We start from the raw sequence: 13,920 nt of genomic DNA, 5'->3' as shown, positions 1-13,920 counted from the left end.
CTCTCTGTCTCCCTGTATCTCTGCCTCTGTCTCTCTCTCTTCTTTGCAAAATATTTATAGTCACGTAGCAATAATTAAGGGACATGTAATAGAGTACTACATTTGTAGAGTGACTTCAAGTGACAGAATCCACTCAGAAATAGCTAACTAGGCAAAGAGTCAAGTGCTTTTCAATAATGCATGGGCTATGGGCTATTCAACATCTCCTCCATTCCCAAAATTCTATCATGTCAATGGAACAGATATAGTGTGTGGGGGTGAGCCCACTAGTTGGAAAATATAGTATTAGCATAGTAAACCTGCATAAGGAATGAAAATGGGATCCTGAAAAGCATTTATTAATATGCGAATGACAAGATAGAAGGAGATGGAGATTGTGGACAGCCCAAGGAGTGCATGGAGGCAGGAGAATGAAGATTAAAAGGACAAAGGATGGGAGGTAGGAGCACTGGAACATAACAGGATGAAGCTTCCGGGACACACAGGGGCAGGTGGGCTGAGACAATGTGTGGCCCCTAGCACAAGAGAGACTAACAAGCAAACAGAAGAAAATGGAATCTGAAGTGACACAGCAATTATAGCGAAGGCTTACTGTGAACACTGAGAAAAAAAAAAATGGATGCCGGGCAGTGGTGGCGCACGCCTTTAATCCCAGCACTTGGGAGGCAGAGGCAGGCGGATTTCTGAGTTCGCGGCCAGCCTGGTCTACAGAGTGAGTTCCAGGACAGCCAGAGCTACACAGAGAAACCCTGTCTCGAAAAACCAAAAAAAAAAAAAAAAAAAAAAAAAAAAGGAGACCCCAAGTGTGAGTATAGGAATGGTGGGACCCAGCAGCAGAAGATCCAGACAGGAAGTTTGAGAGTTGCAACTAGTGGTAGAGAATGTACCAGCAGGATATAGCACATAAAATGGTTGTTTACTTTCTTGGGGGTCTGTTTTCTCTGGCAGCCAGCATGTTCTTCTTGAATCACACATAGCTTACCACTCTAAGCCTATGTAAGCCTCGTTTCCCCAAACTGCCTAAAAATAGCAAGATCCAAGAACAGTATCAGCAGAGGGTTTGTGGAATCCCAGCAATCCCAGGCTGGATTACATTGTTCTTTTGTCTCAGGGTACTGACCACAGTTCTGTCATAAAGTGTAGCTTACCTCTTTTAAAAATTTATCACGTTTGGTGTGTCTCCCTCTCCAGCTCCCCAGTATCAGCAATTTTTGTTCACTTAGTGTGGTTGACAATTTTATTTATTAAAAAATGGAAATTTAATAAATACTTTTGAATAAATAAATGTCACTTAATTTATAATAAAATTAATAAATTAACAAATTAATAACTCATCACATTAAATTATTAGTTAACTAATACCAATTTATTTGATTATTAAATTAAAATATTAATTAGATTTTTTTAGCTGAATAAATGAATACTGTCAAATAAGCGGATCTGATTTTGTATTTTATGAACAATTGAGATTCTTGAATTATGAAGTTGTTTTTGCTCTGTTTTCCATTTTTAGGGGATATTTTGCTTCTAGAATGTTCATACAGGACTTTGGGTCACAGAAGACATTTCATCAATTCACGGTTCTAGAGATTACTTCTTAGGAGGAGAACATGGGGGCTGACTGTCTGAGGGTGTTGTGTCACATCCTGGCCTTGTCACATGCTTGCTATATAAACCCTGTCGGTAGTCACTGTCTCAGTTTCCTGTCAATGAGATGACTATCACTGTAGCATCCTGGGGTCAGCATGAACACCTGAGTCACAGTACTCTCCACTCAAGTCAGCTTGTCACACTTTTATTTCTACTAATTTATTTTTGCTTTTGTCTTTCCTTTGAGACACAGTCTCATTCTGAAGTCCTGGCTATCCTGAAGTTTACTATGTAGACCAGCCTGGCCTAAATTCACATAGATCATCAGACTGATGTGCAGGAATTAAAAGAGCATACTATCATGCCCCACATAAATTTTGGCTTTATATACAACATTTTGAAATGAATTGTTTGTAGGGAAAGAGATAAAATAGTTTAGGGGACATTCTTACAGATCTCTACAGAAACAGTTAATGAAGACAGCATCATGAAGGCTAGAGAAAATATATTTTCTCCATGTAAAAGTTCCAGTTATAATAAAAGCTTAGTGGACTGAGGAAAAAAAAACTTGCTTTTCATATTAGTCATTCTTGTTCTTATAACCATGGCCATATTTATTGGAAGAGTGGGTAATCTCTGATGCTGTTCTACAGGGAAAAATTCATGGAAAGGGTTTTTCCTTATTTACATTACTCTGTAGAACCTTTTAAAACCTAACTCTTGATTGATGTGTAACAGAGACAACCAAAGTCACTCTCAGACTGTCACAAACCTCTTTCAACCAGGTTTTGTTTTCTTTCATGAGTGGAATAACTGTTTTGTGATCTCAAAGAAATGAAACTTGTACAATGACCCTATTAATTATACTGATCTTGATTTTTAAAAAGGCAGAAGTTTGGAAATGCATTAAGCAAAAAAGGGGGAAAAGGGCAATTTTAGCAGGGAGGAAATGTCAGTTTCAAAACTCATTATAAACAATGCAAAATAAATATTATGCTAAACTCTATAAAAGAAGAATTTTAAGAAGTCTTTTCCCTCCCAGCTTGAATAATTTTTATCTAAAAGATATACATATTGGATGCAGAGTACCAGACACACAAGCCATGGTACCCTTTTCTAGCACAATCTAGAGTCATCCAGGGAAATGGATGACAAAGGACAGCAGAGTTTTGCTACACATTGACCTGAGGATTGGGTTTGGAAAGATCTATTTACTTACAACCTAACATCTAGTAGGGGATAACATGCCCAGTAAAGTCACAAAAGGCTCCAAGAGAGGTAGCCTGGACATGGATTAAAAGGTCCAGAGCAGAAGAAAAGGACTGGGAGAAAACAGTGGAAAACCCCAAATGACATCTTGTATTTTCCCTGAGTGCCTGATACATTGCTTTTCTGATGGCTACCACCAAGTCTGGGAATCCAGAAAGCTTGTGTAGGGCCAAGCATATTTTAATCACTTTTCTTCATAGTGAAACTATTAAACCAGTTTTGCTGGTCTGGATTCTTCTGAACCACATAGAAAGCACTTGGATGCTGAAACTCACACTAGACATGATGAACAAAACTGATCTTAACCAGAGGTATGCATGATGAGTTATGTTACTGAGAAAACACGTGGTTTCTTGGCAGATGACATAAAGTAAATTAGTCTTGGTGATAAACTCTTGAGAGGTAAAGGGAACATAGAACTACACTCTTGTTGTTTTAATTCTTTCAACAGAATTTAAACAATGTTTTTCAAACATGTGTAATGACACCAAAGGAATTCATTCTTTAGGCATGATGCAGTCAAGAGGTCAGATGAGTCAAAATGTTTTTTGTTTATGTTTTGCTTTTTTTTTTAGGCCTAAGTTGGATAAGTTTCTAGAATGTGGACTGTAAATATGACTTATGAAACTGTTCATTCCTGAAGAAATTTAAACAATGGAATCCACCTTGCCCAAAGTCTGTCAGTTACTCCATAGTGAATTTCCCAGAGTAAGCCTGCACTCTGTCTAATTGCATAAACATTTGCAGAGTATCCAAACATGTTAGAGCCACTGTTGGCCACCATGCCACAGGCATTTTGGGATGGAAGTCTTCTTACTTTTAAATTCATTTGTTCATACCAGTTCGGTTGTTGTGAAATAGGGGATGTTAAAATAGAAAAAGGTAGTTGAAATCCATATACCTTCCAAATGCTCACAAATTCTTACGAACATATTGATATGTAAAATCTGGTGCTAGCCATGAAAATGGTGATTATCGTAATTTATTTTTTAATGTATTTCTGATAAAGAAAAAAAAAGCCCAGGGAATCTTGGGATCCATTTTGAGCACTGCTTTAGTCAGTTCCCATTCTCAAGGAGAACTACTCTATATTTATTTTTATGTAGTTGTGCTTCATGGAAGGGAAGAGCACGTTAAACAAGATTTAGCTCTCGTGAGCCAATACATAATGACCCTGTACACATTATGTATATGTCTGCATGTCAGACGCAGGGCAGGGTACCAGGTATAGAGTGGGCATTAAAGCCAGGCACTAATGTGTCTGTTCTACCACGTTTGTTCACAGATGCTACCTGTCTGTACTCTAGTTTAAAGTTTCAATCTATCTAGACACCAAGCTGTTTAAAATGAATCCATCAACTTCCAAAGAAGATTGATTTGGTAAATATATATGCAAAATATGTCTCTGTCAAGGATTCCCCATTTTTCCAAGAATCCAATACTGAAATTTTGGAATATGTCTCATTGCTTTGGTAGCATAACTTTTTCTTTCTAAAGTTCCATCAAAACTTAATGATTCATCCAAGTTGATGTTGGATAGATGTTTATTTGATTCCAATCACCCGTAGGGCAGCTCTGGGCCTTATCTCTAGTATTAGTTTATTTTATTTCTGTTTGTTTGTTTGAAACCATATTTCAAGTAGCCTCTGTGGGCCTTGAATTTTTCCATATGATAAAGAATGACCATGAACTAGTGACCTTCCTATCTTACTGTTTCTAGTGCTAGAATTTCAGGCTGTCTCACCAAGCCCTACTGTCTTATCTCTTAAGTACTAAATCAGATTCTTGCTTGCAGGTAAATTTCCTAATTCATAGGCCATCTACTCAGATCTACACTAATTTCTAAAATGACATTTAATGCAACAGCCCGCGGTGGTTTCTTCAAACCCCTTTTTGGTTCTAAGATCTGTTATTTGTCTTTGAAGGTCTATCTTTACTCATGTGGCTCCTCAGCTTGGAGTGACATTTCCGTTTCCTCTTATCCACAGATAAAGTCACCTTTCAAGACTGAGATCACAAACAAGAAACTGTTTTCTTCTTCCGGAACTCCCAAGGAGCTCACCGTGTGTCCCAACCATTGATTCTTAATTGTTTCAAGTATACCTTCTGGATTATAAGCTTCTATTTCTTTAATCTTGCATTTCCCACAGAGTCAGAACAATGATGAATATGTAGGACATATTTGTTACTTAATTGATACGAACTTAGGTATAGCTAAAGAAAAAGTCTTCATCTTCTAAAAACTAGTTGTAAAGAGAATCCATTTACATTACTGCTGAAGCAAGATCTGTAAGGCATGGTCTCAGATCTAAAAGAAGGTTGAGCCCTTATTACTGTCTCACAAATGTCTCTAGAATTCACCATGTGCTCAAAGTCCAGTTTAGTATTAAATTCATTCAGACATCTCATTAGCAACATCTGCTTTCTTACTCTGATTTTTATTGTTAATCTCTGCCTTCATTTGTTCTGTCTCTTTCTCCTCTAGTTCTTCACCTATCATCTAGATCTAGAAGACACAGACTCTGGGAGTGAGACATATCATAGTAGCAAGGCCCCATTGAAGACTGACTTAGTTTCTTAGTCACTGGCACAAAGAAGAGGTACATTAAGAGTAAATTTTATAAAATATTTTGTCAGTATTTGACTGTCCTTTAAGGAGGTATTTTCAGTCTTCAAAGCTTGATGTTCACTATAGCTTTTTTTAATACATACACAAATATACCTATCAATGATAGGTAAAAATCAACTTTTAGGTGTGTTCATTACATGGCATAAAGAAGCCTGGCTAACTGGCCACTCACAATTTTTTCCCATAGGTTGAGGTGTTTGAACTGCAGGCACAATTTTTGGAAGAGTGGAAGTGGTGTCTGGGATCTAAAAGAATGACTTTGTGCAACTTTAGAAACAGTATGAGGTCATGCATGGGGAGTGTAAGAAAGGGGATGTAAAACTTCATAGAAATCTGAGTAAAAGTCTCACAAATGGAAATGTACACATAGAATACAACATTCATACTGAGAAAATGTGAGAACTCACATGATTACTTTTTATTGTCTTTAAGGAATTATTATCAAACTTTAAAAGTCTAGAGAAAAAAATCAAAACATATATTTCCTCTGTGAAATAATAATTGTGAACTGGCACATTTACTGTTATCCTAGACAATACAAGTCTCTTTTGCTAGGAAAAAAAAAAACGGGCTTTTAAAATTAAGACACAGAGACTTAACTAACTCAGACTTAGTTCTCTAACATACAATTTTAGAAATCTTTATTGGCTACCCTTGGATGGGATGAAAAGTAAAATATCATTACTATTTATTTTGTAAAACTGTTAAAAGTTAAATAATCTCTAACTTACCTATAATGAAGTTAACCGAAGGTTCACAGTATTAAAGGTATAGATTAGAAATTTAGTATGGTTCACTGTCATCCATACACAACACTTAGTATACCACCAAAGCACAAAAAACAACCAACCAACCAACCAACCAACCAACCAACCAAAACCCCAAAACAAAAAATCAACAAAAACAAAACATAAACCTAAGCCCCCAGCAATTACAGTAATAGTCACCCCTTCTGGGTATCTGACCTCCCACCTTGTCTTCTTAATGAATCAGTCGAGTATTCAAGTAACTGTAGAATAAGAATTAAATCAGGAAGACTTGCCAAAGCAACTCAGTTACTGAATACTAGGATAAGAATCTTCCTTGAGGTCATTCTAGGAGTTAACCGTCAGAAATCTGTAACCACTTCCTTTAAAATTTTAAGGAATGATGTGTCTTTGACTTCATGTCAGCTTCCATCACCGACCCACTAGAACACATTTTCTAGCACAGATGAGTCATTCAGTTAATGTTCCATTCATAAAACTCACTGAAAATATTTTCCATTTCTGTGTAAGAGAGCTGGATAAAGGCACCTGTCTGCTTACCATTTGCCGTCTTCGTTTTCATATTGTTGAACAGTGTATCCAAACATGTCCTCCACTGGGCCACTGAAACTCATTGAGTTTTTCACATCAACATTGAAGGAGATGGAGAAGCCTAGGATAACTTTGAGAGGGGAAAGAACGTCCTGTTACATGAGGTCAGCACTGTTTTGGATTGTGGAAGGCATTCTTAAGGTTACCAATGAAAGCTATGCTCTTATGAAAAATAATATCGAAATCAAGATATGAGAACTCTAGGAAGGATCTGATAGGGTGTCGCTTGTTGAGCATCAACAAGATGCTTTTAAAGATGTTTGGAAATTAACATCTGTACAATTCCCCAAAGTAAAATTCCAGGATTGAGTGGGAGTCACAGAAACTAAAGATGACTAATGAGTTTGCATCTACTCTCCCAGAAGTGATTCCTACAGTAAATGTTACTAGCAGTAATCTTAAAAAGCATCCTTTCCCCACTGTAAGCTCTGAAGATGCAGGCAGTTGCATTTTAGCATCACTGAGATAGCTTTCTCCATACTATTTCTAAAAGGAAATTGCCTTTCTTCTTGATGGTCTTTAGAGGGTTGTTTCTAATTGGGGATGGTTATTTCTACACAAGTCTGAGATAAATTCTGCTTCTCCTATGGAACCAAGCAGAGGATAGAAGTTTGTAGTAATACAAAAATGCCTCTATGCAATAGTGTGGACTATGAGAACCTTACAAACATCTTAGTTTACATTAAATGATATTCTCATTAGTCCATGCCCAGTAAACAATATGCGTGCGTGTGTGTGTGTGTGTGTGTGTGTGTATTATCTCTTTAATTTCCCTGTGATCCAGGTTTTTTTTTTTTTAAGTTTTACAAGAAGGGTGACCATGTACAAAGGTTTTGAAATCACAAGCTCAGATGGAGGGTACCAAATTCCTCTTTTGGTCCTGGTTTTGAAAACATACTTACAAGTTTAAATATCTATCTCTTAAATGTAACTAACAATTCTTCTCAACAACTACCTACTTTATACAATAACAGCACAGTCTAAGATATATTCAGAAGTGATTAAATTCAGCCTCTCAAAACTAGATTCTGGATACAGATTCTGGAAACTTTTCTGTTCTATTCCTATGGATTGGGTAAATATAATAATATCTAATCTCCTGGTTCTTATTCACTCTAAATCCTTTCATAAATATATTCCAAATCTGGCTTATTCTAACTCATAGTCTTTGAATTACAGTAGTGGCAATAACTGTTTATTGATGCATGAGATTCTAACCTAATTTAGAGAAAATATTTGCAGAAGAAAACAACCATTCATGTGTAGACTTAACTATATTCTCTTGCTTGATCTTTGAGTTCCTAAAACCTCTTCTTTGATTTTTAAAGAAACTTCTTACCAAGATAACTATTAAATACTATTTATGCTATTATTACCTATTGGAAAATTTCCCCCTAGACTATGAAAGTCTTAAACTGGGGACCATCTTCCTCATCTTTTTATCCTTTATAAAACTCTGGCACAATTCCTCACACACAGATGGGCAGTAACACATTTGTAGTTTGAAAGATAGGATGCTGTGGAGGAAAGAATGCCAGCTGTGGCTGGAGAGGCGCTGGCAGCCATTCATCCTAGTGAAAAGAAGACTTTTTAAAGTTCTAAAGCGAGGGGGAGATGGATGGGACTTGGCAGGGAGAAGAAAATTTCTACCCAGGATTTGGGAAGTTCTCTGTGAGTAGTAAAACACACAGGACAAATATGGGTGTGAGACATGAAACAGTCTTTCTGGCTGGCACAAAGGAAATAGACAAAGAGCGAATGGCCAGGACGCATCCTTTTATGTACATTCCCCCTTCGTTCCTCAAGGGCGATGGATGGAGCACAGCTGGGTACCATCCCCTACATCCTCTTTTAGACAGATACTTTCAACAGTGATCACCCTCTGCTCTAAGCCCCCAATACATGAGCTTACTTGTTATATTCAGGTTTTAATGTTTTGAACAGTTTCAATGGATTATTTCTTTCACATAAGAAATATACAAAATGTTGGCTCTGCAGTGTGGTTTCTTACCCTTGGCACTACAGGCAATTTTGTCTTAAGGGGCTGTGCTGAAACTAAAGGTGTTTAGTTATATTCATAACCCCAGTGCACATGATATGCTAGTGGTATTTTGTGAGCTACGACCGTCCAAATGATCTCTAGAAACTGCCAAAAATCTTGTGGAGTCCAAATTGTCCATAACTGAAAACAATCCTTCAAGAGATATAAGGACCAGAACACTACCACTACCACTAAGGAGTGTACACCAGCTGTGGACATCACCCAGGGGCTTGTGAATTTCAACTTCCACCCAGATTTCATGAATCAAATCTCCATGGGATCATATTGCTCTTAAGGTGTCAAGAAGTATCTTTCTGTGACATGCTTCTTTTCTCCATGTCTATGCAGGTAAAAAAAGTGATTGACGTTTAAAGGAATCAACAACAAGTGTTAGACAAAATTGGGAAAGCACCGTTTATTGTCAGGGTCAATTTGACTCCTTTGATGGATTCATATTTTCTTTCTTTCTTTCTTTCTTTCTTTTTTTTTTTTTTCTTTTTCTTTTTTTTTTTTTTTTTTTTTTTTTTTTTTTTTTTTTTTTTTTTTGGTTTTTCGAGACAGGGTTTCTCTGTGTAGCCCCTGGCTGTTCTGGAACTCACTCTGTAGACCAGGCTAGTCTCGAACTCAGAAATACGCCTGCCTCTGCCTCCCAAGTGCTGGGATTAAAGGAGTGTGCCACCACCGCCCGGCTCATATTTTCATCACATTATCTTTTTTTTTCTTTTTGAAATTCCCTCCTAAAGGCGACTTTGCTATTCCTCAACATGAGACCAAGAGTGTTTGGTGTTCTTGTGTCTGTTTATTCTACATGTTGCATGGAATGTCCGAGGGTGGGTGCTGCATTCCCTCCCCCCATTTCCTGTCTTTAGAATTCTACAGGCAATTTGCTCAAAGTGATTGTAAATCTGTCCCTTTTATGTTTTCTGAGGCACCAAGGAGCCTGTAGCACAGGAGATAACATTTTTAAAAATGTAGTTTACAACTTGTCCTTAGGATTTAAAGGATCGGGTAAAGAATAAAAGCCGCATCTCCTAAGTTAGCTCAATGTCCGTTTTATTATCGTAGATATTCTTGGAACTTTATGTTCTAGAAGCGAGACAAAATGGCACTTATTCTTAACGAAAGGAAAAAAGAAACCTGACAAACGAAAAACCTAAAAAACAAACCAGGCCAAAAGGCTTGAGAGTTCTGACAGGGAAAATATTGTAAGTAACTGGAAACAAAGCAGCGCAGTCTAGACTCAGATGTCTAAAGGGAACACTAGCCTCACTCACATGTATCCCTGAGAATTTGCTCTCTAATAATTATACCTGGTACCATGTGTGATTCCTCCTCCGTCATTTTACTAAATTTGCCAACAGTCCTCTGGGTACCAGTCTCACCATCAGAATCCCGAGGGTGAGTTTCAACAGCCAAGATGCTTCTCTATCTTTTCACAGGATTTCACAATCCTGTGCAAAGCATCACTGTTCATTTTTAATCCCTAAAACTAGAAAAAAGCTTGGTGACAGGTAACCCAGGGACAACTTCAGAAGGAAGTATCTTCTTTCTAACAAGAATTAGTTCAAATAATTCTGTCTCCTCAGAGAGTGGTTGGAGGAGGAAACTCTTCTTTGGTGGCAACTGGCTGAGAAGGATGCTCGAGAAGCTGGAATGGGAACATAGTCATGGCAACAGAGCTCAGACCAAAATTCTTGAAGGACATCATGAAAATGCATGTTTATAGAGAAAAGAAGTGAAGGAGTCTGCTCCTTTTCAAGTATTACCATATGTTATGTGTATAGTACTTAAAAGAGGAAAAGAAAGATGGGGCTATTGATGTTGAAAGTTGTAAATTGAATCGTATTTCTGTATTTCTTTTCTTCCTTCTTTCTCTTTATTCTTTCTTTCTTCTCTCTCTCTCTTTCTCTCTTTCTCTCTTTCTCTCCTCTCTTTCTTTCTTTCTTCTCTCTCTTTCTTTCTTCCTTTCTTTCTCTCTTTCTTTCTTTCTCTCTCTCTTTCTCTCTCTCTCTCTTTCTTTCTCTCTTTCTTTTCTTTCTTTCTTTCTTTCTTTCTTTCTTTCTTTCTTTTTTTCTTTCTTTCTTGCCTTCTTTCTTCCTGCTCCAGAATGGAATTTACTGTGCAAGGTAATAAATGACAGAAACAGATACATAGCTTCCAGGTCTGGGTTTATTTGCTCTAAAATATTTTTCCATAGAAATAACATATTAAGTAATTGGTTAGACGGGTTGACAGTTTTTACTTTTTATTTGTATGTTAGGAAATTGAACCTTGGAAAGGTTGTCTAAGCCAAGCATATTAACAGCAGACGTAGGATATCAAAACAGGTCTCCTGAGGTCAAATCATGGACTTTCTGTAACCAGCTATTGAATTGGTCAGATTCATAATGATGAAAATATGACCCATCCAAGTAGGATGTTCAACTGGCTCATGAAAGTTTTTAACCTTGTAGAGCTTTGGAATATTTGAGGGGTGAGCTGGAAAAGAAAAAGAATAAAAACCTGAATGAAGGTAGAAGATTATGGGCATCTTCAGATACTGTGGACTCAGTTGGAAGTCACACTCCATGATCCTCACTTTCCTAGTTCCAAGGAGAGTTTCTGTGGCCTGTGTGCCTGCTCCTTAAATAAGAAAGGCTGGCGCTGAACAACTGGCCCAGCAGTGCTGATCTGATGTCATCCAGATAGGAATATATAATAGCTAATGAAAATTTCTACCTTGCAAATTCTGAGCCCAAGGCAAATGAAATCAAATAAATGGTGGCAAAGAAAACATGTTCCAGAGCCATTACTTGCTTTTAATAACTTCCCGTGGATGTTTTTCCAACCTAGCAACAGGGGAACTCGTAATTAACATTAGTTTCAATCTAAAGACTGAAATGATGACCTATAAAATGAAAGGTAAGAAGAGTTAAAGTTGTACAGTAAATTGATGACTTCCAGAATAAGTTCCTTTCTCTCTTGTCAAATACAACAACTTTACAATATCAAAACTGTGTTTCTGAAATCTTAATTAATTTATCCTTCATGGGTTAAGTATTTGGATCTTAATTTCGAGGTATATAATTACCATAAAGAATGAAAATATGGCTGAAATTGTAAGAAGATCTGACCCAAACAAGTATAGGATAGCATCTTTGTAGTCAATCTGGAAGTTGCAAAGATTGCTTTTATAGCTTTTTGGTTATTAAAATGATCCAAAACCCTTGGCTAGCAAAGATAAGGGAAATCAATGATGAAAACGGAACCATTAATGTAGCCTTTATCAGAAAGTCCAGAAAGAAAGGGGTCTGGATATGACATCATCACTTCAAACACAGAAAGTCCATACTTGCCATTAAAAAAAATATATATATATATATATATATATATATATATATATATATATATATATGTCTAATTCATGTTTTTTTAAAAAAAGGCAACAAAATGTCTCCATATAATGATATCAAGAAAGCACCATTTCCAGCCCTTTCATTAGAAATGATGGAACATGTCAGCAAGATATTTCCTTCCATCAGCAAGGCCAGAAAAGCCAACTCAAACACCCTGATATTCATGTGTTTTTCAGCTTCACCCCGGGAGGCGGCTTTGTGAATTCAGTTTGCTGCAGTCCGTGAATTGTTTTGTCTCTGCTTCTAAAGTCCATGACCTCTAGTTGTTAACAAATGGCATTTGATCTTCAAAGTGCTGTGTATACATGTGTGTGGGGGGACAGGGGCAAGACCCAAGGAAGCATAATTCTTAACACATAACTGTTTTCTTCGTGTTTTTTTTTTTTTAACAGAATAAATAGAAAAGATGAATGATTTTGAGCAAAGAGGTCATCCTGACTACAAGAACTTGTTCCCTTTCAGAAGGGCTAGCGTTACCCAGAATACTCTATTTCACCAGGGTGTTCCCAAACATCACACTGAAAAAAAAATCTCCCTTTAAAGTTTTCCTACGTAAGTCAGCTCTTCGGCAGTGTTTATTTCCCTTTGTAGTATCTACAGACATCTGTTCATTACCCGTTGCCTTCCACCACAAATAATCACTTGCTTCACTGGCTCCATTCAAACTGTGTCTACTCTGGTCTTGGAAATTCTGACTCTCAGAACCCGACCCCCTCCCCTGCCAGCATCATGTGCTTTACAGGATAAAAAAACTGCAGGACCTTAGGAGTCCCAGATCCCACTGTGGGAATACAACTCATGTGTTTGTGCAAGCAACAGGAGCGTAGGGCTGTTGTCCCGCTGCCCGGACAGACATTCTGAGAGTTGAACTCACTATTTCCGTGACGGCTCAGTTCAGCACTGCTTATGGAAAGGCACATTAGACTCCAAAACAAATTGGTGAAGCTAAGGACTGTGCAGAAATATAATATGGACAGTCTGAAGATGTGTACGAACCTGAAAAAAAGAGTTGGTGGGATCTCTGCAAATTGGATTTTATTAACTTAACACCAGTCTCTCCCAACCCCTTTGCGTGCATGAATGCATATGTGTACATGTATGTGAAGATGTGTGTGCCATCGCATACCTGTGTGTACACCATATAGTATACTGAATGTTCTCTTGATTCTTTGTCTAGCTTTCTTATTGAACCTGGAATTCAAAGCTTTTTGGTGAGGGTAGTGGCCCTCAAGTTGCATGCTCTTGTCTGTGTCACCCCTTGCCCCTTCTGTGCTGAGGTTACAGGTCCCTGCAGACAAAACTGGCTTTTTACCTGGGTGTTGGGATCCTAGCTCAGCCATCTTCTGCTCCCTAAAGGTTATTGTAGGTGGTGTGGGCAACAGGAACTTCTGAGAGTCAGAAAGGCAAAGTATGGTCAGTAACGTCTCTGACTTGCCCAGTAGCTTTAATTGGCAATTTAAAATCCCAGACATTAAGACATTCTATTACTGGTTTTCCTAACCTATTAATTAACATTTTTGATGTGAATGGTATAGGGGTTGAGCGATTTCTTTCTGTCTTTAACTTTAATAAACCCAATAGCAGTTTTAAACCCTAAAAGCATTGTGTGTGTGTGTGATCTTCTATACCTTCCTGACC

The 13,920-nt window shown here is 37.5% G+C and overlaps 1 protein-coding gene across 2 annotated transcripts in view; it reads right to left on the bottom strand.

The window, feature by feature from the left end:
- Window positions 1-13,920, bottom strand: part of Itga1 (integrin subunit alpha 1) — a 134,009-nt gene that overhangs the window by 85,707 nt on the left and 34,382 nt on the right. For both annotated transcript variants that reach the window (XM_034523339.2, XM_076916195.1), the window contains exon 2: window positions 6,796-6,916. In XM_034523339.2, coding sequence (XP_034379230.1) covers window positions 6,796-6,916 — 121 coding nt within the window. The remainder of the gene's footprint in view (window positions 1-6,795; window positions 6,917-13,920) is intronic.

Source organism: Arvicanthis niloticus, chromosome 19 (genome assembly GCF_011762505.2).
Source record: "Arvicanthis niloticus isolate mArvNil1 chromosome 19, mArvNil1.pat.X, whole genome shotgun sequence".
NCBI lineage: Eukaryota > Metazoa > Chordata > Mammalia > Rodentia > Muridae > Arvicanthis > Arvicanthis niloticus.
Note: the sequence above shows the minus strand (reverse complement) of the source record. Positions and strands in the feature narration are given on the sequence as shown.